This window comes from Mauremys mutica, chromosome 5, assembly GCF_020497125.1.
Source record: "Mauremys mutica isolate MM-2020 ecotype Southern chromosome 5, ASM2049712v1, whole genome shotgun sequence".
Taxonomy (NCBI): Eukaryota; Metazoa; Chordata; order Testudines; family Geoemydidae; genus Mauremys; species Mauremys mutica.
The window spans coordinates 94,435,962-94,462,320 of NC_059076.1; the positions used below are offsets into that span (position 1 = coordinate 94,435,962).

General features: G+C 44.8%; 2 protein-coding genes across 5 annotated transcripts in view; one reads left to right on the forward strand and one right to left on the reverse strand.

Moving 5' to 3' along the window:
• Nucleotides 1–8,057, reverse strand: part of OCIAD1 (OCIA domain containing 1) — a 29,220-nt gene extending 21,163 nt beyond the window's left edge. Inside the window, exons 1-3 of one of the 4 annotated variants that reach the window (XM_045018322.1) lie at nucleotides 7,814–8,057; nucleotides 5,791–5,875; nucleotides 2,271–2,324 (exon numbers count right to left, since the gene is read on the reverse strand). In XM_045018322.1, coding sequence (XP_044874257.1) covers nucleotides 2,271–2,324; nucleotides 5,791–5,875; nucleotides 7,814–7,876 — 202 coding nt within the window. In that variant the 5' untranslated portion in view covers nucleotides 7,877–8,057. The remainder of the gene's footprint in view (nucleotides 1–2,270; nucleotides 2,325–5,790; nucleotides 5,876–7,813) is intronic. The other 3 variants (XM_045018323.1, XM_045018325.1, XM_045018324.1) reach the window with 3 other exon arrangements.
• A 14,086-nt stretch (nucleotides 8,058–22,143) lies between these two features.
• The window catches only part of FRYL (FRY like transcription coactivator), a 351,277-nt gene continuing 347,061 nt past the window's right edge, over nucleotides 22,144–26,359 (forward strand). The window contains exons 1-2 of the mRNA XM_045018794.1: nucleotides 22,144–22,504; nucleotides 24,902–25,042. The gene's annotated coding sequence lies outside the window, so the exon portion shown is untranslated. The remainder of the gene's footprint in view (nucleotides 22,505–24,901; nucleotides 25,043–26,359) is intronic.

The window sequence follows — 26,359 nt, forward strand, 5'->3', positions numbered from 1 at the left end:
AAGCTTGGTTGAGGTGGTGAAGTTAGAGGGTGGGATATTGCCCAGGGAATGCCTTACTGCTAAATGAAGAACTAGCAATCAGCTGAACCCTCAAGGGTTACCTCATTGTTGTTAATGTAGCCTCACACTCTACAAGGCAGCATCAATGGAGGGAGAGGAGACAGCATGGCAGACAGAGAGACACACCCTGTGTGTGGGGGGAGGGAGGGGAGAGAGAGATGCACATTGCCCCTTTAAGTATGCTGACACCATACTCTAAGGGCAGGTCTACACTACGGAGGAAAATCGATATAAGATACGCAACTTCAGCTACGTGAATAACGTAGCTGAAGTCAAAGTATCTTATATCGAATTACTTACCGTCCTCATGGCTCGGGATTGACGTCCACGGCTCCCCATGTCGACTCCACTACCGCCGTTCGCGTTGGTGGAGTTACGGAGTCGACATGAGCGCGTTCGGGGATCGATATATCGCGTCTAGATGAGACACGATATATCGATCCCCGAGAAATCGATTGCTACCCGCCGATACAGCGGGTAGTGAAGACGTACCCTAAGTACACTGCCTTTAAAAAGATCAGGAAGCAGCTGCAGTCAGCTCTCTCCATCCTGAGCCCTGTTGTGTCTCCCTCTGCTCATATGGAGAAGGGGTAAGCAGGGGGTCAGGAATAGGGGGGAGGGGGACACCCTGACATTAGCCCCATCTTCCCCCCCTCCCCTGCACAGCAAGCAGGAGGCTCCCGGGAGCAGCTCCAAGGCAGAGGGCAGGAACAGCACATGGCAGTGGGGGGAGGGACAGCTGAACTGCCGGCAATTGGTAGCCTGCTGGGCAGCTGCTGCACAGGGAACTTAGGGGAGCGGGGAGCTGATAGGGGGGCTGCCAGTCCACCCTGGTTCCAAGCCCCCACCAGCTAGCTGCAACAGGCTACTCTTCCTGAAAGCAGGGGGCTGCCAAAAAACGTTATAAGGGAGCACTGCGCAACTTTAAATGAGCATGTTCCCTAATCGATCAGCAACCTAACAATGAAACAACATTAACTGGGACGACTTTAAGTGAGGAGTTACTGTACTTAATGTTTTATGTCTAAATATTCTTGAAATCCATAAAAATGTCAAATATCTTTTGGATCTTGCTAAGGTCTTGGTCTCAGCAACATCCTATGGCATCCAGTTTAATTATACATCGCATAAATATGTATTTCTGAGTTTGGAATGTGGCACCATTTCATTGATGGTTCCCTTGTTTTTGTACTGAGACATGGAGAAAAGACATTCCCACTCTACCTCATTTATAACATTAATTAATTTTGTAGACTTATGTCCCCTCTTATTTGCTTCTTCTCTGAGATAAACAATCCCAGTCTTTTCAGTTTCCATAAGCAAGTTTTTTCTATGCTTTTTTGCATTCTCATAGCCCATATCTGAATCTCTTCTAATTACACAATATCCTTTTTTGATACGGCATGACTAGCCCTCCATGTCTGTCAAAAGGTTGCCGAAGTCATGGTTTCCATGACTTTCCACAACCTCCGGGACTTCTGCAGGGGCCAGTGTGGCTGACCCCATGGCCAGCTGCTCAGGTGGCTCCTGGGACAGCCACACCAGCCACTGCCAGAGCGGCCCTGGGGACAGCCACACTAGCCGCTGCTCCGACAGCCCCCAGCAGTGGTTCTGGGACAGCTGGAACGGCCGCAGTCCATGGCCCCAGGCAGCGGTTCCCGGCTGGCCAGAGCAGCCACGGTCTCCAGTGCCCCACACAGTAGTGGCCCCCACAATGTCTCCCACCAGCGCCTCATTTTTACTAAAAGTCATGGACTGTGAATTTTTGTTTATTGCCCGTGATCTGTCCATGACTTTTAGTAAAAATACCTGTGACTAAATCATAGCCTTCAGCATGACCACAAATGAATACAATGTTCTAGATGAGGGAAAACCTTCATTTATATAATGATATTTTAATATTAAAGTATTTTCCATTCCAATCCAATTCCAAAATCTAGGATCATCCCTAGATTCTTTCAGAGTTACTGCTTTGGAGGGTTCTCCCTACCACTGAATATTTCTTTTTCTGAATATTTTTTCTTCCCCCCATGTACAAAAGCTTGCATTTCTCCACTCATCAAGTTTTCGCAATATTTCCTACACATATTTCTAATCTACTTACATATTGTGATTTAAAATCAAATTTATGCATGGCAACCTTGTTGAGGGTACAAGTAAAACTTATCTGAGCAACATAAAGTTAAACCAAAAGATGTTTTAAAGTTTACCTTTCTTAATTAAGCCCTGAGTGACAATCATGCTTATTGCAGAAATAGGCACAGCTGTGGGGGAAAAAGTAGCTGATTAACATGGAGAAAAAAAGAAGAATTATAATTTGCAGTCTTTTCAAAGTGGCGGATTCTCTCTCTCCTGATGTCTTCAAATCAAAATGCATTCTTTTCTGGAAGATGTGTTAGCTAAACACAATCATAAGTTATTGGCTCAATACATGGGTACTGGCTGAAGTTTAATAGCCTGTAATATAAAGGCGGTCAGATCAGATGATCTAATGGTCCCTTCTGGCCTTAAACTCTATGAATAAGGTAACACTACACATACCTTCTACCAGGTTTTTCAAGTGTATCCTCCTAAAATTGAGTAACTGAGTGGAAGTATTGTAGAAACTAATTTAGAGTTTCAACAATTTCACTTTTTTCAATGTATATATAAAAATAAGATAGTAACTATCCCACTGCTCTTTTTAAAACTCCAACCATCACTCCAATCAGCAGCAATGTCCTAGTTTAAAAAAAAAAAAAAAGACCTTTTTTGTCATTTAATGGTCAGATGATGGTCCCATCACTTACAACCCTCATCATTACCTCCCCTTCCCAAAACCTAGGGACCAAAGAGGGTTCTTGCTGCATGACTGGAAATTCAAGATTCCAGCTATTTCAAAACATGCTGGGAGAGAGTCCCAAAATTGAGGGGAAAAGAGGTTTTTCAGAGAGATAGGAATCTACCCCAAAACAGACAGACAGCTAGTTCAAATCACAGGTCCCAGTGCGCTATGTTCACATAAAAATATACTGTTCAACAAACAGACTGCTAAATTCTACATAGCTTCAGTTTCCACAAAGAATTAAGATGCAGCCTCATAAAAACCATACTGCAGCAATCTACTCTCTAGATGACAAAGGCACAGAAGACACGTATCCAAAAAGATAATTTCATAATCTCCAGGCCATAAGTAAATGAAGAAGCGGTGCTGGCCTTTTGGATTGGGGGGGAAAATGTAAAGTAATAATACAATCCATTTTGGTCAAGAATTCTTCAGCATTTTGTAAAAAAACACTGTTTTGATAATTGAAACAAATCACATTGTATATTGGGCAAGCAGCATTCTGTTAAGACAATGCATGATCACAGGCCCCGTGTACTCTATGATTTGCAGAATTCAGTTTGCTGCAGAGTCATGCTCCAGAGTCTTAGCCTTCATTAAATAAAATTTTCTAGTGCTCATGGCTGCAGAGATTTCCTCTGATGGTATGTCCACATAGCAACTAGATATCCATGACTTGCCCATGCCAGCTAACTCAGGCTGGTGGGGCTCAGGGTGCAGGGAGAACCCCGGCTCTAGGACACTGTGGGGTGGGAGGGTCCCAGAGTCTGGGCTCCATCCCAAGCTCGGAAGTCTACACCGCAATGCAACAGCCACATAAGTCGGAGTTGGCTGGCAGGGTCCAGCCTGGTACATGTCTAGTTGCTGTGTAGACATACCCTGAAAGGCAAACTGAGTGTAAACTGATATTTAGTGATGTTTGTTCTCTTACTGAAGTTGCAGAGAGATTGAAAACAATGGTTCTAAGAAGTGTGAACTGTCCCATTTACCTTAATGACCTATGAAAGATAATCTGCACAACTCAGAGCTCAAAATATGAGAGTGTAAAACAAACTGAATTGAATATCAAAATATATAACAGGTGCTATTGTACTGAATTTTTCATTTTCATATTCAATTCAATAAAAACCTCAATTAAAAAAATTGCATGAAGCTGCTGCAGAAGTTCCAAAATATAGAACTGTCTTATCTCAGTCTTTTGCATGTTTCAATAGCATTTCCATGGTTTAAAAAGCCATCCAAATTCTACAAAACCTTACTCACATGAATAGTCAGACTAATTTTGAGGGCCAACCTGTATAACGGTTTTTCAGAGAGATAGGAAGAGAGAATAAGGCTGTGACTCTGGGACCTCTTGATGTGAACTGACAAAGGGCAAGGGGGGGGGGCATAGGCATTTACAGGGATCTGTAAGGTCAAGCATATGCATAATAATTCACCGAAGTGTGGCATGGAAGGTCTTACCAAGAGCCAGTAGCTTACAGATCATCATCATCATCACTGAGAAACAGGTGTATGGATAATATTTAGAGACAAACTTACAAGGTTCACAGAGATCTTCTTCAGCTCTGTGTAGCTTGAAACTTTTCTCTTTCACCAACAGAAGTTGGTCTAATAAAAGATATTACCTCACCCACCTTGTCTCTCTAATATCCTGGGACCAACACAGCTAAAAAAAAACTGGACTTGATGAATAATATTTAAGAAGTATCTATACCAAATATTACGTTCTTAAAGCCTTGAAGTTAAAGGCAGATCACAAGGATGTGATGTGCCATGGAGAGGTTCTCTTCAGGGAGAGGATAGCAGACGCTTATTTCTCTATGTCTGGTCACTTATGTATCGTTCACTGTATGCATCACAATGGAGACCTATTTGCATTATTGATCCTGATACTAATCAAGAGACTGTGAAAACAAAAAAGAGGAAAACTGCAGAAAAAAACTAAAACGACAGGGGAATATCCTGTTTACAAGTTAAAAAAATGGATTCTAGGGGTACAACAGAAGATCTGATATATATCCAGGATCCTTCATGGAGAAGACAAACAACCATCATAGCCTGTCTTATGAAAGGAGGGTCACAGTCAACCTCACTAGAAAATGCTGCAAAGACTTTGAGTGAGCCAAACTTCATTAGACAGGAAAGTATCTAGTTAAGTCTAGGCTCTAGAATGTGTGTTATGATTTTATTTTACATGTAACCATTTGTTGCGAATACTTTTCCTTGCTACTTCTCAAATCTCTATTCTTGTTAAATAAACATACTTGTTTTCACTATAAACATTTCTAAATGCTGAGTGTAAAGTGGAGCTATGACCTAAGATATAATTGGTAAGATGAGGGGTACTGTTCCTTTGGGATCAGTGTATCTGTCAATACTGTGGAACAGGAGCTGAGCACTCCAGTGAAATGCTCATAGGTTGGAGTGTCTGTCGCTAACCTGCAGAGGGACAGCAAAGTCTGTGTAGGCTGAGGAGGGACGGCATGTGTTGCCCAGTGGTGGTGGAGTCAGGGAGCTGACCCCTGACAAGCACAGAGACTTCCTCACAGTAAGTCAGTAATGGTAGGTGGTGGGGAGGTGCTTTACAACCCTATGTAACTATGGGAAGCAAAATGGTCCCTATAACTGGATCTTTAAAACAATTACTGTAAATGCTAATGGATCAAGTATTCAGGGAAATGATGTGACAAGCATTTTCCTTCCATAATATTACTTATCTTAGTGTATAATTTGATTTCAGTGAAGCTTCTCATACAAATAGTCCTTACTCATGGGTAAGGATTTGCAGGTTTTGGCTCTCATTCTCAAATAGCTGTGATAATGGCAAAAACAATACTACAAAGGAGGAAGAAAGAGGAGATTAAAATGGAGACAAAGGTGGTTTATCAGCAAACTTGACTCACATCTATACCAGAAGCTCTCTTCGTTGCATTCCCTGAAAATTCTTCTTTCATCCTCTGTTGGTACATAAGCCATACCTACAGGATTCTTTCATTATGAAAATTGAACATTAAAAGATATTTATATTAAAATATTAACAGAATTAAGCTTTTTAAAAATGCTTTTCCTAATCTCTACACTTTTACATGAAATATCTATAACTTAATAAATTGGGGCATTTATTCATCGGGCGACCATTATTAGCTATTTAATTTAGTTAGATTTATAACTATCCTGGCCTATTGCTGCCTTAGGAATAATTTTAAAGATACAACAACATTGAAAAACACAGCAGCTTATCCAGTCATGAGAAAATAACCAAAAACCCTGCCACACACTTAAATACCAACCCTTATCATATTCCTCCCACCACAAAAGCCTGGGTAAAAGACAGATCTTGCAGACGGCCTTGAAGGTCAACAGATTCTATCTATTCATAGAGCACTAGGATCATATTGGTGTTAGTCACTATAACTTAACACAGCAGCAAAGTCTTAACCACATAAAACATTTCAGTTATCTATAAGATATTATAAGGTGAAGGCTGGCCAACCTCTCCACTACTCCCCCCATTAACTTGGAGTGCCTGATCATCACCACTATTGTGAGAGAGCTAAGTGATGTTAGGCTGTGGTGAGCACCTAATACTATGAATAAACGATAACATTTTTAGAGAGAAGTTATTCTACATTACCAATTCACAATACATTTCTCTCATTAACTGAACCTCACAGCAGTGGGAGAGCAAAACTTCAAATTACAAAGGAACATCCATAATTAAAGCTTAAGTTTTTGCTCAGATATTTTTAGTTAAAGTCATGGACTGGTCATGGGCAACAAACAAAAATACACTGAAGCCCGTGACCTGTCCCTGACTTTCACTAAAAATATCCCTGACAAAATGGTGAGGTGGGTTCAGCACCCATTCTTGCTGGGGTTCCCGGATCTCCCACCGCTGTGAGGAGAGGGAGCCCTGGGGTCCCTCTGTCCACAGGGGCTGGGCTGCTGTAGGGTCCACTTGTCATCCCCCCTTCAGGGTGGCTGGGAGCTCAGGGGGGTCCCCTGCAATGACTGGGAGCTGCAGGGTCCCCAGCTGGACTGCTGCAGGGTCCCCACAGTGCCCACCATGGCTGGGCAGCTTCAGGGTCCCCCCACTACCTGCTGTGGCTGGGAGCACCAGACCCAGGCAGAAAATGTCACAGATGTCAAAGGAAGTCACAGATTTTGTGACCTCCATGACGTAATCATAGCCTCATCCATAACATATGGAAATGCTACATAAAAAGTTAGCCCATAGCATATTCCATTTATTCAACAGCAGTTTGTATTTTAGGATAGTCTAGTTTATTACTTATGCCTCCAAAAGAGAAGCCTGGGTAACAACAGTATGTGAGGGCAGAGGAAATATATAGACAGCAAATCTCCGTTGCAAGTAATTCTAAGGAGGTGTTTAATGTACCCTTTAGTGAACAAAAAGGGGTTTTGCTATGTGTGTTTCAATGACACCTCACTAGCACTCTCAGATGACATTTTCAGATATGTTATTAAATCTTCCTTATTTAAACAATCCCAGCTGGAGACGCCAACTCTGCAAACATGGCAGAGATGTTTTCCTACAACCATCTCCGTCGCCCAAAACTGCGGCTGCCACCAGGTCAGAGGTTGCCGGGGCTGACACAGGCAGGCAGGCCAAGGGGTCAGGCTATTTCCCCTCTACGCTCACTGCAAGCAGAGCCCGGCTGGGGCGGCCAGGGTCTCTCACACCACAGCTGCCTCGGGGCGGGCGCTGAGTGACCCCAAGCGCAGTCGAGCCCCAGAACCCCTCGTGCCCGCAAATACGCGGGGGCCTGGGACCCCACAGCACACGGCAGCTCTCGCAGAGGCCTCCCGGGCGGCACAACAGCTCCCCTCGCGCCTGCCCGGCCCCAGCCCTACCGGCACCGCGGGAGCGCCTGGGCAAACGGGCTCCCCGCAGCTCCTCCGTACCTGCCCCGGGCCGCCGTGCTCCTCGCCTCGGGGGCCCCGCCCTACCTGCCCGGGAGGATCCATGCGGGCCAGCACGGGGAGGGGACTAGAAGAAATGAAAAAACGGCTCAACGGCGATGCCAACCGCAGCGCCACACAAACCTCCCTGGGAGGGGGTGGGGGGACCGGAAACCCGCAGCGCCACAATGACCCCGCGGGAACGGGACAAGGGGGAGAGGGGGGGGGTCACCGGAATGACCCGGATACAGCTACGGACAGGGAGGAGCAGCAGGAAATCACCCCTCCCAACTACCTCCGCGAACTCGTTTAGTGCGCATGCGCCTGGTAGTCTTGTTCCGCCATCCTCTCCGCGCCCCGCCTCCTTCGCTCCACTGCTGGGGGCGTGGCTGGGGTGCAAAGGCTCTAGCCCCTCGGATGTGCGGCCCCGCCTCCCCGGCTGCTGCGTGTGTGCGCGAGAACCGGGCGAGTTGTGCCCTTGCCTCCTGAGCCCGTTGCTGAATGATAAGTGGGTGTAGGGGTTCGGTGCCTCCTCCTGGGAAGCCGCTGTCAGTGCGGGGGTGGGATTCCCCTGCATCCCGCACCAGTGGGCAGACGCGGAGCTCCATGGGAGGGAATGCCAGCCAGCCTCCTCGTGGGAGCAAAGGGTGGTTGAGCGGGTCACGGGTTCCCCCATCTCTAAGGGAAGGCTGAGATCCAAGTTTGAAGTTGGTGCCGAGCTGGATTCACAAAAACAATGAGGCGTCTGGTGGCACCTTAAAGACTAACAGATTTATTTAGGCATAAGCATTTCTGAAGAAGTATTATTTTTACCCACAAAAGCTTATGCCCAAATAAATCTGTTAGCCTTTACGGTGCCACTGGACGCCTCCTTGTTTTTGTGGATACAGACTAACACGACTACCACTCTGATACTTGAGCTGGATTTGGATCACTCATGAAACAATTAAGAGAATAATGAGGCACGCATGTACATGTGATGTACACTCGCATAATATGCCATGTCTACATCTTACTTAACCAATTGTGCTGTGGAACATCTGCGTACAAGATCCAGCTGGTGCTTGCCTGTGACAGTAGTGGCTTGTACACTGTACCAATACTTTTCTCATGGACTTGTCAGTTTCTAAAAAAAAGCCTGTTGTGACGTTCTGTCTGCAAAAAAAAAAAAACCTTCCAAACTTATATGGGTCATGGTATATCTGCAGACAAATAGAAATGATAGCCCTCCGAGGTGGGAATTAGTCATTTCTATGAATGGAGTGTTAACGAGGGGAATTACTAAAATTGACATTCAAGGTCCCAGCCATTCCTTTCAATGCACAATGTGTTTCCTTCCTGTGCTTTATCTGCCTGCTTGCTTACAGGAAAATTGCATTCTCTAATAAATTCTGGGGTATTCATAGCTACAGAAATGGTGAATTCTCAAGAGGTAATTCTTACACCATTTATTTTTAAAAATGGTAATATATTTTTGTTATATATTTGGTATCTGTCAGGTGTTACTGTATGAGCCATATGCCAAACATTTTAAATATACAGTTACATGTCCTGTGTATGGTATTTAGCTTTAGAAACTCTAGGCATGAGACAGGTTACCAATAAACAGATCTATTAAGTAAAAGATGATTTGCAAGAGCTGGCTAAAAAGAAAGGATGACACTTAATTAGGCTCAAGTTTTGTTAGAGGTTAGTTACACACAGGAGCCCAGGCAGGGACTCAGAGCAGCACCACTGGGATAGTTTGAGTATGGAAGTGAGTGAGGATTTGGAAATTAGGGGGCTGTGTTGGAGCAGGAGGATTATGATGAGCATGCTAGGTTTGCATCCTACTAACAGTAAAAACAGGAACCTCAGAGAACTAACTATTCTAAATGAAAGCAGTTTATCAATGAACAGGAATAAATTAAAAAGAACACTTTATGGTTTTATCTGCTAGTGTGGTGCTTGCTGTAATAGCTTCCACATTGAATACAATGCTATTGCTTTAATTCACCATATGCCGCTGAGCTGTTGCCACTCACCTGGAATGCACCACTCCCTCATACCGTTGCTGGAGGGGGTAAATGATTGTTTCTTAGCCCTCAAATTTAGGTGAGGAAACTTTTAAGCCGCTGCTGTCTGGTGACTGCACAGAGGCCTCTGCCTGGAGGAAGGAAATGCCAGGCATCAGGGAGCTCTGAAATCAGTAGAGTGGAGGTCCATTACATAAACAGTGGGGGAAATGGGGTTTGGAAATGTTAGTGTGGCAGGGTCCCTAAAATGAGATGGGTGGTGGTAGAAGGGTACATTTGGTTACAGCAGGTGGGTGGAGAAGTATGCAGGGAAATCAGTAGAAGAGAGAGATTTTGGAGTACTGGGGACTCCTGAAATGAGCAGGGAGGATGGAATAGGGAAGGGAGCATCTAGGGTCAAGAATCCATAAGTATCAACATCTTGTGACAAAGAAATAGATTGTTAATTTGCATAGAGTTACACAAATTTGCACAGAGTATGACCTAGTGAAGCAAAAGGCTCCCGTTTCTTCAAAACTTCCAGTTAATTAATTGTGCCCTCCAGCCCCATACCAATTGATTTTGGATTTTGTAGTATCTCAACATCAGTGTTCTGCCTCCCAGAACCCATCAATTAATCCTGGCCCTGTCAGTCCCACATCACCCAGCACATATTTATTAACAGAGATTGTGGGGGTGGGCGAAAGCAGATTCCTGGTACCATTAGCTAAAATCCATGTGGTTTGGGAAGGTTTGGAAAGTGTTTCGACTGTACAGGTAATAGAACACCTCCTAGTCAACCTGCTCCTTGGTAATGATTTTTTCCATGTAGCTCAAGTTAAAGTATTTGCCTGCAGCAGGAGTAAGTTTTATGCTGGGACCCCGGAGGGAAAGGGTTAGGTCTCAGGAACTGCTGAGAGAATGAGAGAGAGTCTTCTTGTCCAGCAGGGGGAAGCCCCATGCTTCCAGGTCGGAGGGTGGTTGAGACCAACTCCTGCACTGCAGCTGGAGGCAACATCACATCAGGAAGGGATGGGGATGTAATGCCTGCCAGGGAGAGAACTGTCCAGGTGGTTAACTGCCAGTAGGTTGCACCTGAACCAGAGACAAATGGCTCTAGGGAGGATAGATAAATGTGTCCCAGAGGAGAGCCCAGAGAAGGGGCAGGGGATCTCAGAAACCACTGGGTGAGGATTCCTGTGACTCTGTAACACAGGGAAGCAGTGTGCTTCCAAGTATGGGAGGGGCTGAGACTAGCTCCTTTCCTGCCGAATGCAACATGCCTGCAGGGGAGGTGTTTTCAGTGATTAAGTAAACTGTCCCAGTTGTTAGCTGGCAGAGTTTTGTAGATGAACAAGGGATAGAACCCTTCCTAGGGAGCACAGAGAAATGTGTCTTAGGAGGGGGCCCAGAGGAGGAAACTGGGGAAGGAATAGTCGGGGTACAGGAATGTCTCCTCACTAGTCACTTGGGCCAGGATGCCCAGGACACTAGGAGGATGGCTGGGTCAGCATCTGTGCACCAGGCACTCACTCTGTGACTCAGGTTTGGGAAGGAACCATGTAACTGACCTCCTGGAGGGGAGCAGTCACACAGCTGACTTCTCAGGGACAGAGAAAGGGGTGGCAGAGGGTACCCTAAACCAGGTCCCAGTTTTTCAGGATGCTATTTCTGATAAGTTTTTGGAAAGGAACTGTGTCTCTTTACATCAAGATGCAGTTCCAGTGCCTGTGACAGCAGAGGAGTTGAGACCAGGAAATTGCCAGGTGGTAGTTTGTGAGAACACAAATGATCCAACTGACAGAGAAGGTTTTTTTCCCCCTAGGCTGGTGAGAGACAGGGAGCAGTTATGGAAACGCTGCTGGGAAAAGGTGAATCTATTCAAAGGGTAAACATACCTAGCCCAGAGAGCACAGATCACAGCCCTCTAGGAGGCAGGGAAGGACTCGGTGCTGGGAGGGGGAACACAGGGTAACCTCAAAAGGGGAGCTGGATTTTCTGCATATGTACTGTCCTGGGGTTGGGAGACCGCTCCCCAAAGGGCCAGCCAATGTGCAGGATCCCCCTGAACACCTATCTTGCCAGACCCTGAGGCACCAAAATTCCAGAAACGTGATTAAATTAAGAGCCCACACAGAGGGGAACACTGGAGGGAAAGAAAAGCCAGTGACTGATTACATGGGAGAGAGTCAAAGAACACCATGAGTAATGAACAAACTAACCTCAAACTCGAATATCTGAACAGAAGGTGTCGTATCATAAAGATACTTGTAAACACACATCTGAGATAAAAATTTTGGTATTAATGTTAAGTTTTGGGGATAAAAAATTTGACATGGATGTTAAACCTTATGATAATGCTACTTTTCAATTAATACCTGTAAACAGGTTTAAAGCTTACCACAGCAGAGAAACCTGGTTTGCTCTATGAATGGGGAAACTGAGGCACACTGCCTCATGGCCTTGATGGGTGGATGCCAAGAGAACTATAACGCAAACTGCATTCAAGCTAGTGAGTGACTAACCCTCTTGCAGTAAACTAAGAGGGGAAATGTGACCTTCTGTACCTCGGGGGAATACCCTGCACCCCCATGTTCATCCTTGTAATATGATTGTGTGGTATCCAATGCAAAGTTTGTCATGTCGTGTATCTTTGGAAGGCTCATGATGCACTGAGCATTATTATTATAATAATGTTATAGGTTGTGATTTCATGTATATAGTTATGAGGCTGAAAAATGTGTCCTCATGGCTTAAAACGAGCCCAGGCAAAAAATCTCCAAGAGCAGAGGGGCAGTTCACATCTCATCAGGGCTGAATCCCTGCTCTGTTACTTTGAGTGCAGAAGATGGGGGCCCACAAGGATTCTAAAAACTAATACTTGCCACTCCAGGCTTGTATTAAACTCCCTAGGTTACAGCTTTTTTCTGACCTTGGCTTGGTAAATACTGCCACCACCCAAATGCAAAAAAAATCCTTGGACCCAGGAAGGAGCACTTGGGAATTCCTCCCTGTGGGGTACCCTCAAGCCCTTTCATGCCCCCACCCCCACCTCCGGGGAAGAGCTGAGAAAGAAAACAAAGGAAATTAGCAGTTGCCACCAGCTAATCAAATAGCGTATGCACAAACCTCTTAGGACACCAAAAATCCAATCCTGTTCTTAAAAAAGATAAATTTTATTAAAAACAAAAAGGAAGAAAATACATCTGGAACTTAGGCTTTTGCTAGATTTTAAAAGAGCAATCCCAAAAAATTAAGCACCCAAAATAGCTTTCTTGGGGGTTCAGCTTAAAGGTTACAAGCAAACAAAAGCATCTGGGGTTAGCACAAAGGATATCCACAAGCCAAAATAAACCTGATTGCATCTATTTAGACAGTTCCTATCCAATAATTTCTTCTAGGTATGGAAGATGAATTTCCATACCTGGTTCAAGCCTTACACAGCATTCCTGCTTATAGCATTGCTGCTCCGGAAAACAACAAAGTGGAAGGTTTTTTTCTCATTTTAAAAAGTCTAGCTTCCCATTGGCTCTTTTGGTCAGGTGCCCACTCCTTTTCCTTTACCTGTGGAACTTTGTTATCCCTTTGCAGGTAAAGCAAGCAGAGAACAGCCACCAAGAGGAACTTTATAGCTAACTGGCTGGCTGTTCATGAAAGGGAGCTACTTCCCCCCCCCCTTTAATTTTTTACAGCATGTATGGGACAAACCCAGCCCAGCTTCACAGGAACAAAGGACACTGGCCTAGGCAGCAACAAAGGATCTGTTGGACTTTTGAGTGAGTCATCCCCCTTCGTTTGGTCAGTTTGGGACTACGATGAGATAATGCTCACCTGACTCTGAAGGGGAGGGGGGGCAAAGCCAAAAGGGAAGAAAGAACATAATAAAAGGGAGAGACCTTTGCTCTTTCTCTCTCTTCCACCACCATCTACAGACACCACCACCAAGCGATTGAAGCACTGATCAAAGGGGAGAGCCTGGCTGAAGGGCAACCCGCCAGCCTGTGGTGAGAAGCATCTAAGTTTGTAAGGAAATTGAAAGTGTTAAGATCAGCTTAGAATGTGTTTTGCTTTTATTTACTTTGACCAAATCTGACTTGTTGTGCTTTGAATTATAATCACTTAAAATCTGTCTTTGTAGTTAATAAATTTGTTTGTTTATTCTACCTGAAGCAGTGTGTTTGGTTTGAAGCATGTCAGAGATTCCCCTTAGGGTAACAAGCCTGGTGTATATCAATTTATTTGTTAAATTGACAAACTTATATAAGCTTGCGGCATCCAGCAAGCATAATTGGACACTGCAAGATGAAGGTTCCTAGGGCTGTGTCTGGGACCAGAGATATTGGCTAGTGTCATTCGGTTGCACAATCCAAGCATTTTATATGCTGTGCATGAACAGCCCAGGAGTGGGGGTTCTCACAGCAGAGCAGGGTAAGGCTGGCTCCCAGAGTCAAGGATTGGAGTGACCTAGCAGATCATCCATCCAGATAACACCAGGGGAATGTCACAATCTCACCGAGATGTTTTCCCCCATCCCAACCTCCTACGAACTTCCTAAAGTCTGCAAGAGGGAAACATACTATAGGCCTCATAAGATATTTTGGAGCAGGGTCTTATATGCCAACCCTGTTTAAACCGTTGGTATGCATTTAAAAAAAACCTGGAAATTTCATAAACTAAAAACATGACTAACAAATAGTTAACAATTGAAGTATTTCATTGGACTCCACCTAACCCCAAATTATTACATTTACTTTACCTGAATTCTGCACTTAAAACCCAAGTGTTAGAATGTCTTGAAGCAAACAATTAAGGATAACCAGTTCACCCCTACCATATAATCCTCCTTTCACTAGTCTCCCTCACCGCCATGCCCTCCAGGACTTGTGCTAGCTACCCAGCCTTAATTTTGGGGTACACTGATTATCCTTTAGTCTTTGCAAGTACCATTTAAAGCGTTCTCTTATCAGACAATAATAATTTTATAAATAAATCACTCTTGGCTCAGTGTGCTGAAATAGTTTATCTGTGTCAGAATTTGCAAACTATTAATAAAAATAGTAGTAAGATCAGCTAGTACGTACTGAGAAATGGACAGGAAAATGTGGAAATTCCATAAGATGCAAGATAGACTTTCAGACTCATCATCTCTCTAATATGATGTTCTTTGTTAAAAAACAAAAATTAGTGCAGTAGAACAATTCTTCACAGATGTGAAGCTCTCCTCCTGGCACCTGGGTTGTAATTTTGGCCAGTTATAGGGCCTTAACCAGGTTCTCCTTCAGCTGATCCTTTTTCCCCAGTTAATCCACAAACTCAGAGAATTCACCAGGCAAGCCTTCTGCTATGAAGGATGAAGCAGCATGTATGATGCCTGGACCACTTCGTAAAGCTCATCCCAACTGGGTGGGAGAGAGGGCAGGCTTGCAAGGCTCCTGGTCCCTTTAAGAAACAGTAACAGGATTTCTTTCCAAACATTACTTATTTCTGGGACTGTTCCTCCCCACCAACATCTCCTAGGTCCTTGTATATGTCAGACTTCCCAAAATCTTGAAGGATCACTCTACATTACAGGGGTGGGGCTGACCTCTAAGTCCCGGATAGTCTTAAGGGGGCAGACTACCCAGTCACAGATAGGGACCAACTTTTTGTTCTGTTTATACAATGCCTAGAACAATGGTGTCCTAATAATACTAACAATTATTATTACTAATATTTAATGGGCTAACGGGAAAGCAGTTGAGTGATGAGTCCATCTCTAAAGTGGAAATAACACATTGCTTTGTACATTAAAAATGCTCTTCAGTCTACAAAAGAAAGTAAGGTATAGCATGATCCAATGACTGGAAGTTAAAGCTAGACAAAATTCAGACTGGAAATAAGGTGTACATTTTTAACAGCAAAGGTAATTAACCATTGGAACAATTTACCAAAGGTCATGATGGATTCTCTATCACGGGATATTTTAAAATCAGGAATGTTTTTTTTTTAAAGATATGCTCTAGGAATTATTTCGGGGGAAGTTCAATGGTCTATGTTATAAAGGAGGGTAAGCTAAATGATCAAAGTGTCCCCTCTGTTCTTCAAATGTATGAATCTATATTATATCTACTACAATAGGCAGGCAAGCAAAGAATCAATCATTGCCCTAAGGAAGTATGGCACATCTGTAAGAAGCCAGAGAGGCAGTCTTAGTTGTTGCTCAAAGCCTCAATTAGTAAGGACTTTGTCACTCACATTAATAATTATTACTTTTATATACTTTACATGTTCAAAGTACTCCACAATTTAACTAATTAACCTTCATCCTATCCCTAACCCTATCCTCCATGAACTTATCTAATTCTTTTGTGAACTCAGTTATACTTTTGGAGTTCGCAACATCCCCTGGCAACAAGTTCCACAGGTTGACTGTGCATTGTGTGAAAAAGTATTTCCTTATTATTTTATTTTGGACCTGCTGCCTATTAATTTAATTGGGTGATCCCTGGTTCTTGTGTTATGTGAAGGGATAAATAACACTTCCTTATTAATTTTCTCCACACCAGTCATGATTTTATAGATCTCTATCTTATTTCCCCTCAGTCGTCTCTTTTCCAAGCTGAACAGTCCCAGTCTTTTTAATCTCTTCTTGTATGGAAGGTGTTCCACATTCCTAATAATTTTTGTTGCCCTTCTCTGTACCTTTTCCAATTCACAAGTGCTCAAGGTCTGAGTGTACAGTGGCTTTAGATAGTGGTATTAAGATATATTCTATCTTATTATTTATTCCTTTCCTAATAGTTCTTAACATCCTGTTAGCTTTTTTGACTGCCACTGCACACTAAGCAGATGTTTTCAGAGAACTATGATGATTCCAAGATCTTTCTTGTGTGGTAACAGCTAGTTTAGACCCTTCATTTTGTATGTATAGTTGGGATTATATTTTCCAATGTATATTACTTTGCATGTATCAACAATTAATTTCATCTGCCATTTTGTTGCCAAGTCACCCAATTTTGTGAGATCTCTTCGTAACTCTCTTCAGTCTGCTTTAGACCCTAACTATCTTGAATAACTTAGTATTGTCTGCAGACTCTGCCACCTCACTGTTTACCCCTTTTTCCAGATCTTTTATGAATTTGATGAACAGCACATCTCCCAATACAGATCCTTGGAGGACCCCACTCTTTACCTCTTTCCACTGTGAAACCTGACTATTCCTACCCTTTGTTTCCTAACTTTTAACCAGTTACTGATCCATGAGAGGACCTTCCCTCGTTTCATCCCATGTCTCCTTAATTTTCTTAAGAGCCTTTGTTGAGGAAACTTGTTGAAGACTTTCTGAAAGTCCAAATACACTACATTTACTCGATCACCCTTGCCCAAATGTTTGTTGACCCACATTTTAGTAGATTGATGAGGCATGATTTCCCTTTAAAAAAGCAATATTGACTCTTCCCCAACAAATCATGTTCATCTCCGTGTCTAATAATTTTGTTCTTTACTAGAGTTTCAACCAGTTTTCCTGGTACTGAAGTGAGGCTTACTGTCCTGTAATTGTCCCGGATTGCCTCTGGAGCCTTTTTAAAAAATTGGTATGATATTAGAAATCTGCCAGTTAGAGGTGGATTTACAGTGAAACACAGGGTGCCCTGGCACAGGGGCCCCTAATGACAGGGAGCCCCAGGGCCGGGCAGCTGCAGGGGCAGAAGCTTAGTCCTACAAGCTACTGCAGCTCCTGCTGCAGGCTCCACACCTACCAGCAGCCAAGCTCCCTCCTCCCCTGCCTCTTCCCTGCCTCCTCTCCCGAGCATGTCAAGTTCCTGACCCTCCTCCGCCACCAAACAGCTGTTTGCTGGGGCTCAGGTTGCTCCAGGAAGGAGGGGAAGGAGTGGAGCCGCAGCATGCTGGGAGGGGGGTGGGGGGGAAGGAGGCAGAGAAGAGGCGGGGGAGGGGCCTTGGGGAAAGGGGTAGAATTGGGGCAGGGTGGAGCAAAGGTGGGACCCCCGAACTCCCCCTACACATACCCCCCCAGCTCACTGCCATGAGCCACTCAGGGCAGGGGGCTTGGGTGGGGCAGGGGGCTGGGAGCATCCCCCTGACCCTAGCCCACACCTCCAGCCCCCTGCCCTGACTCCTGCACCCCCTCACATACCCCCGTCCCCCTTCTTTCCCTGACTCCTGCACCTCCATCCTCTCCGAGCACCAAATGGGAGCTCCTACCCCCCCCACATTCCCACCTTCACGCCTCGCACCAAATGGGAGCTGCCCCAGATAAGCGCTCCACATCTCAACCACCTGTCCCAGCCCTGAGCCCCCTCCTGTATCCTAACTCTGGCCAGACCCTGCACCCCAACCTCCAGCCTGCTCCTGCATCCTAACTCCCTCCCAGACCCTGCACCCCCAGCCCCCGCCCTCCCTGACTCCTGCACCCCCCTCACACACTCTCTGACCTCCCTGACTCCTGCAACCCCCCACACCACCTGCCCCCTGCCCACCCTGACTCCTGCACTCCCCACACCCCCATCCCCCTGCCCACCCTGACTCCTGCACACCCTCTCACATCCCCACCTGCACCCCTTGCACCAAATGGGAGCTGCCCAGGTAAAGCTCCACATCCCAAATCCCTGTCCCAGCCCTGAGCCACCTCGTGCACCCTAACTCCTGACCAGACCCTGCACCCCAATCCCTAACCTGCCCCCTCCTGCCCCCTCCCCCTAACGTGCACCCTAACTTCCTTCCAGACCCTGCACCCCCAGCCCTGAGCCCCCTCCTGCACCATAAGTCCTGGCCAGACCCCGCACCCCAATGCTTTTTTACATTTTTTTAAATAAAGCGCTCTTATCCAAAACGATTTACAATAGTTAGCTAACGGTACAAACAATATTTGGAAAGATCATTATGTGGTCCACCGAGACCCTCAGTGATTTTCAAGTGGTCTATGGAAAAATAAGTTAGAGTACAAAAACAATCAAGGCACCTGACTTAATTTTAATTTACTTCCTATTACTTATAGGAGGAGGATGAAGAAAAAAAGATTGAAAAACGGGGGCAGGGGGAGATAAAAGAGAATGTTCTTTTTCTTGGCTGGGTCCCAAAGAGGGGCCCCAAAAATGAAGCTGAGCACAGGGCCCCACTAACTCTAAATCCACCACTGCTGCCAGTCATTTGGCACAGAGGGTGATTTAAGTGATATGTTACATACCACAGTTAGTAGTTCTGCAGTTCCATATTTGAGTTCCTTCAGAAATCTTGGGTGAATACCATGGAGTCTTGGTGATGTACTACTGTTTAATTTATCAATTTGTGACAAAACCTTCTCTATTGATACCTCAATCTGAGACCGTTCCTCAGATTTGTCACCTAAGAAGAATGGCTCAGGTGTGGGAATCTCATGTCCTCTGTGGTGAAGACTGATGCAAAGAATTTATTTAGCTTCTCTGCAATGGCTTTGTCTTCCTTGAGTGTTCCTTAGCACCTCAGAGTCCTGTGGCACCTTATAGATTAACAGACGTATTGGAGCATGAGCTTTCGTGGGTGAATACCCACTTCGTTGGATGCATGTCGTCCAACGAAGTGGGTATTCACCCACGAAAGCTCATGCTCCAATACATCTGTTAGTCTATAAGGTGCCACAGGACTCTTTGCTGCTTTTACAGATCCAGACTAACACGGCTACCCCTCTGATACTTAGCACCTCAATAATCCAGGGGCCCCACTGATGATTTGGCAAGCTTCCTGGTTCTGATGTACTTAAAAAAAATAGAGTGTGAGTATTCAACTTGAAATACCTAGGGCCTGATTTTCATTGTTGATGAGCCCCAGCAGTTTCTTTGACATCATTCAGCATTGTGAAAATCAAATTTAAGGTGTCTCAAATTGGGTTCTCAAAATCAGAGGTCACTTTAGAAAAAATTAGCCTAAGCAACTTCCTCAAGATCATACAGCATATCAGTAGCAGTGAACCCTAGTTTCCTGACTCCCAGTCCAATGTTTAATTCAGTAGATTATGTTGCCTTCAAATAATAAATATTTGTTAGGTGTCCTACTACCTAAACACTTAGGGTGCAATACAACATTTCAAAATAGGAGTAATACAGCCAGGGGCGGCTCTAGCAATTTCGCCGCCCCAAGCACGGCGGCACGCCGCGGGGGGCGCTCTGCCGGTTGCAGGTCCCGCGGCTCTGGTGGACCTCCACCGAAGCCGCGGGACCAGCGGACCCTCCACAGGCACGCCTGCGGGAGGTCCACCGGAGCTGCCTGCCACCCTCCCGGCGACTGGCAGAGCGCCCCCCACGGCATGCCGCCCCAAGCACGCGCTTGGCATGCTGGGGCCTGGAGCCGCCCCTGAATACAGCTGATTAACATCTTTTCTTCCACCTAAAAAGTCCCAACATCTTTTTGAGAACAGTTTACTTTCCACTTCCACAAATGCTTTACAGCCACTGGCATATCAGGTATCTGATCCCTTCCTGTTTTCTTTTCTGTCACAGCTTCTGGAAGACTATGTAAGTTTTTGATCTAAAGAGTGTGTGGATTCTAGAACACTTACAGACCAAACAATGGTCACCAAATGGTGTAGCAAACCTTGTAGTAAAGTGTAAATATAAGATAACTGGGGCTTCCCAGTTATCATCATCTTGATAAAGATGGACAATTGCTGTCTACCTTATGGATGGTGCCTCTACAGTGTATCGATTCCAATGGAATTGCTCACTGTGGTAAAATAAAGTGCCTGCATGAGTGTTTGCACAATCAGGGTCTCTATAATTGAATGACAATGAGAAAGTCAATGAATCTGGGACTCTTCTTCCTGATGCTTTTTTACAATCCTCTTTATTTTGTATGGTACCTATTATTAATTTTTGTTCTGTTTTTACTATCCTCGTCTTCCAAAATGCCTGTCACTACATATAGCTATATTAATGTAACAGAGGTATTAAATTTTTGAAATCCTGACCCACCTAACACCTAATGATGCCTGCATCTACTGGTGCCAGGATATAAAATTCAGTCTCTGTCTAGTCTTTCTCGCTGTGTGTGTCACATATGCATTACAAATAGATCTTACAATTTGTTTTTGTAAGGGTCATGAAAAGTATCAAAGTTGTAAATAAAGTGGTAACAACAGCAAAACTCTTTCCCTTTACCTGTGTTGTGAAAGCCTTCATGGAAAAAGTAAAGATAAACAGTTTAAAATGGGTCTTAAGTCCCTCACTGTGATATCTTCCAAAGTTCAGAGCTTCAGTAGTTATGTTGGCGAAGTTCAGTGGTTTGCTGTGGTGAGAAAAAGTGAATAATTTCTGGCAAAAAGTATGTGCACATTTGACATGAAACTGGCCAAGAGACAAATATTTGCTCATTTTAATTTAGGAAGAGGAAATATGTTCATTTTTTTCTATGGGTGTAATTGAGATTTTAAGCAATGGTTCTGCTAATCCCAATTTTTTTTTATCCAAATTGACTGAGAGGGAGAGAAATCTAATTATGGAACAAGTCTCTTCAGGTAAATGACACATTTGACTATCTGCCCTGAAACTTCTAAATGATCTTGGTCTTTTCAAACTTAGTGCAGCAACTCTGATGCCCCTCTTCAAAACTCCGCATGACAATAAACATCCAGAATGCACTGTTTCAGTTTGAATCTCAGAGATCTAGACCTTTTAATTATGAGTTATTATTCTTATTCATGTATATGTTTCCCAGAGTGTGGTTGGTAATGACCAGGTTTGAACCCCAGCTGGAAATCCTATTTCAAACTGGTCCCAGCTGACCAAGCAGGTTTTGGAACTTATGGTCTAGTGGTTCCCGGGGGCTGCTGCACCCCTCAGTTTAGATTCAGTCTGCAAGCGTGAGAGAGAGAGCTGTGGATCGACGGGATCTGGGACGGGAAATGAGGACAGAGACTAAATCCAGGAGCCCCACGCCCCTAAAATCTGGGTATAAATAGTCTCCAGATAACTGGAATGATCTCCGGGGGATACAGAACATGCCCGGCTTTCTTCAAGGGAGGACTCTGTCCATTCGTTTCGCGTCAGAATAGTTCAGTTTTTCACATATGGGAATTATACCACAGTCCCTTCGCGCAATGGAAGTGTAAAGACTTTTTACAGCTTCCCTAACACTGCGGAAGACATTTAAAGGGCTAGGCACTCAGTTTAGTTTAGATGCTCATTTCCCAGCCTCCCCAGCATGCACAAAAACGGGGCGGTCTCTGAGCTGTCGGAGCGCTCCCCATGATGAGCCATCGAGAACCTAGGACCGACTTTCGTCTTGGCCATTCAGCCCTACAGGAAACTGGTGTACGTAGCCAATAGGAAGAGCACAGTCGCCACACGGCGGAGTGATTGGTTGAGACGATTGGCCGCTTCAGAGAGGGATTGACCCCTATGAACCAATCAAGATGAATAATAGGGGCGGAGACAGATGAATGTCACCCATCTTCACCAATTAGTGTTTGTTCCTGTTTGAGAGTCGCTTGCCAATGGGGAGGGAGAGGAGGCGGGAAGAAGGAGCCGGACCGTCGAGTTATCGAGGAGGGGAAGGAGCGGTCGGGATAAAGCCGGGGGAGACGTCAATGGAGATTTAATTCACCAAGCGGTTCCTATCGGACTAGCCCTTAAAGGGGCCGTAGTAGCAGGTTGAGGCGGTGGCGCTGTGGAGTGTGGGAGTTATCAGCGGCGGCGGAGGTAGCGATGAGAGAAACACTTTAATTGGTGGGGTAGGTAACTCGGCGCCGGTGTGTGTGTGTGTGGGACTCATTCATTATTGGAGAATGGAGGCCGCCTGCTCCCAACGGAAATGGAACGTTAGGGGTCGGGGAACCGCCGTCGCGCTACCCGCTGTAAACAAGGCAGCGCAAGCGATGGTGGCGCGCGCGCGGCGTCTCTGTAGCTGGCCCGGCCCCTGGCTCGCGCTGCTTTGTTTACTGCTTGGGGGCGGCTGTGTTGGAAGAGTTACCCAACGGTGCCTTCGGGCTGGGCGCAGCGCCAGCCCCCGCTCCTCGGAGCAGGGCAGCCTGAACCCCCCCTTGCGCCCGGTGGGTTCATCCGTGTCTGTACCGGGCGAGCGCTGCTTGGAGGCTGGGTTGCGGGGCGCCCCTCGGGGCTGATCCTCTCCCCCGGCCCGACGCCCCTCTGTGGTGCGAGGGGACCCGGTTCTCTGCCGGGGTGGGGATGTGCGCTCCCTAGTCCCTTAGCAGGCACAGCAGAGCCGTGACCGGCGGCCTCTAGGAGCGGCTGCCCTCGCGGCCTCTGCCCGCCCCCCAGGCAGGGCGCTGCCCAGGCATCGCCGCCTCGCACATCAGCAGGTTCCGTGTCTGGGCTGCGCGCAGCTCGAGGCGACAGTGGTCCCTGGCGGCGGCGCGGGAGCTCGCTGGCTGGTATCGCTGGCACAGGAGGATCCCCCCAGAGAGCGGCTTGTGTTCCGGGCTGCTGGCCTCCGCCTGGCCCAGCAGGAGCGGACGGCGGTTCAGCGCCTTGCGGATCTTCACACTAGCGGGGCCTCTTACCAGCAGAGGTGGGGGAAAGCGGAGAGAAACTGCTGTTGGGGACCCCCCCACCCGGAACCCTCCCGCCCCCCATTCCCACGCCGGACTGGCTCCCGCTCGGCCCGTGCCAGGCCCTCAGGGGCACCGGGAGGAGGCCAGGGAGCTGGGGGTGAAACATTGTTTCCTGGGCGCTCTCTAGGGTTTGGTAACAAAGTTAATAATCTCCGCTCGGTGCGGTGTGTGAGAGGCCGCTGGCTCTAGCCTGGGGCTGCATTCAACTTCTAGTGTGAAACTGGGACTGCGAGAAATGGCTTGTTTTGACAGACTTCCGGGTGGAGAAGAAACACTTTCAAAGCCCACTTCAGACTCCCAAGGAAACGTGTGGAACAAATGCCCCGCTCTCTCTCGCTCCCCCCCACTCCCCACATTCTTCACTTTATTTTCATTGTAAGATATTTGTATCCAAACACAACTTATTTTTAAACAACTGCAGTTTATTTGCAACAGTTGTGATGGTGATAATGATACCTAGTTCTTAGTATGGCAATAAATGTACATTACAGTTTCTGATCAAAGTAGAGAAGGCACCTCCCCCCCCTGCACATTTAACTGTAGTAGGAAGTCCCATTTAATGAAAGCTATTCAATTTGAGAGTCAAGATGCTAAACATATTACTATGCATACATTTTTTTATTTGTATCTGCTACTCTTTCAAAGAGGTTGTCAAAATTGCAGTGGTACAGCTGCACCTGTGACTGCACATCTGTGTGTTGTGGTTTTTTTTCCCTGTGGCTATCCTAAGCAAATGTAACATTCTTAAAAATACAGAATTCAGACAAACAACAAAATAATAATCTACCATCCACGACATGCAGATTTCCTTCTTTTAATTATTAAAAAAAATCTTAAATTGAAAACACACACTGCTACCCAAAATGATACTGCTAGAGCCAGCAATGCATCTCCAGCTAAAATGCCCAGAGACTCAGCAGCATGATTAAGACCTAACAAAACAAACTAAGTAGGCCTTCCACAATACGGTGACCACCAAAACTGGGTTCTCATAGATTGTTGAGGAGAACAGTTTATAGAAGCAACAGATATCCATTGATTCAGTTCTAAGGACTGAAAAATCAATCTCAAGACCAGACAGCAAGAGCATCAACTGACTGTGAGCCTATTCAGTATCTGACATCTATAAAAGATGTAAACCATAGCAGCAAGCACATTAGAATTCTATACATTGAGTCTAATCAGTGGTAACTAAAACAGGACCAAATTATCATCTTAGATGTACTGTGCTTCTCCAAAACTCTGCTGTTGTGTAATGGAAATGATTTTTTTCATAAGATGTTTATGGACTTAGATATCTAAACACTGGAAAAGTAGTTAATTGATAGATAAAAATGTTTACTATAGGTGTCCTGTACATAATGCTCTTGAGGTGGCAGAATGAAGAGCCATTCATTTTTGGGAGAGAGTGAGGAACGGGAATACAGAGTACTGGATTCAGCAATAAACTAGCAGTTATTGTAAATTGATTAACGCAATAGAATTATGCTGCAATTCTTCTTAAGAATTATTTACCCAATATGTTCTTGTTTCATTACTTTTGCTACTGTGTTACAGCTTACAGTAAGAGTGTGAGTGCAACTTTACAATCTCTGTGGAAGACTACAAAGCAAGTGCTGGAAAACCACACACTGATTCTTATCTTGTCATGCTGTTACAGGAAGGAAACAGAATATTTTGATAAAACTTACATGGCAGGTTAGTAAGCAAGGTATTTTAGGACAGAAACAAATTTCCCCTCCCCTCTGAGAAAGCTTGACTTTAATTCAACACCACTTTATAGTGATAAAAAGTTATTGGCGTTTGATGTCTGGTGTGAGTCAGCTTGCCAGTGGATGAGTGGTCCTCATCACACAAACCGCTACCATAGTTACTGCTAAGTGGCTTCCAGGTTAGTAGCCTAAGCAAGAGAGGCCAAGGTCTCTTAGGGATAAATACTAATTTCCTCACTTCTGAAAGTGGTCTCTCAGAGAGCAGGGTGGAGGCACACTGCTTTGGTGATATAGTGGATAGGTGTATTGTCACACTCCATGCTGCAGGTGTTCCTGTTATTTTTTTTAAAAAACTTTTAAGAATTGTTTTCTCCCCCCTTGATCACCACCCATTCCCCCGGTTCTTGCCTAGAGATCACTTAGGTTAAAATTTGAAATGATTATAAGAAACTAGTTTTATGAACTACTTATGGTAACTAACTTTGTATTTCTGGTCATCTTGGACAGCTAAATTAGACCAGTCTGAATCTCCCTGCAGTAGCAAAACACAGATGTGTGTTGGTTTCTAGCAGTGCAGAGTGATGTTAAGATTGCCTCCACTCAAACCTCAAGGCTCTTGTTTTAATTGAGGTACAACGCTTATTGCAATACCCAATGTTGGGCCTGAGCAACTTGATAGCATCTCTTAAAACTTAAATTTAGTATGAGAATACACATAGATACAGTTGTGTGTGCTTGTGTTTAAATTTTATTTTTCTGTGTACGTTCATTAATATTCTCAAAGCGGTTGCTATTACAGCCCATGTGCAACTATCAGTATTTATATTTTATAGATAAGGTGTTCTGTGTAGGTGTAGTCTTTTTACCAGGGCTGTCGATTAATCACAGTTAACTCATGCAATTAACTAAAAAATCGTGATTAAAAAAATTAATCGCTATCAATTGCAATTTTAATTGCACTGTTAAACAATGAATACCAATTAAAATTAATTAAATATTTTGTATGTTTTTCTACATTTTCATATATATTGTATTCTGTGTTGTAATTGAAATCAAAGTGTATATTATTTTTTATTACAAATATTTGCACTGTAAAATGATAAACAAAAGAAATAGTATTTTTCGATTTGTTGTGAAAGTGCAAGTTCCAAATGTAGATTTTTTTCTTTGTTTTGTTACATAACTGTTTTGGTTTTTAGTGCAATGCAAAACTTCAGAGCCTAGAAGTCCGCTCAGTCCTACTTATCTTGGTGATTGGCTCAACAAACAAGTTTGTTTACATTTACAGGAGATAATGCTGCCC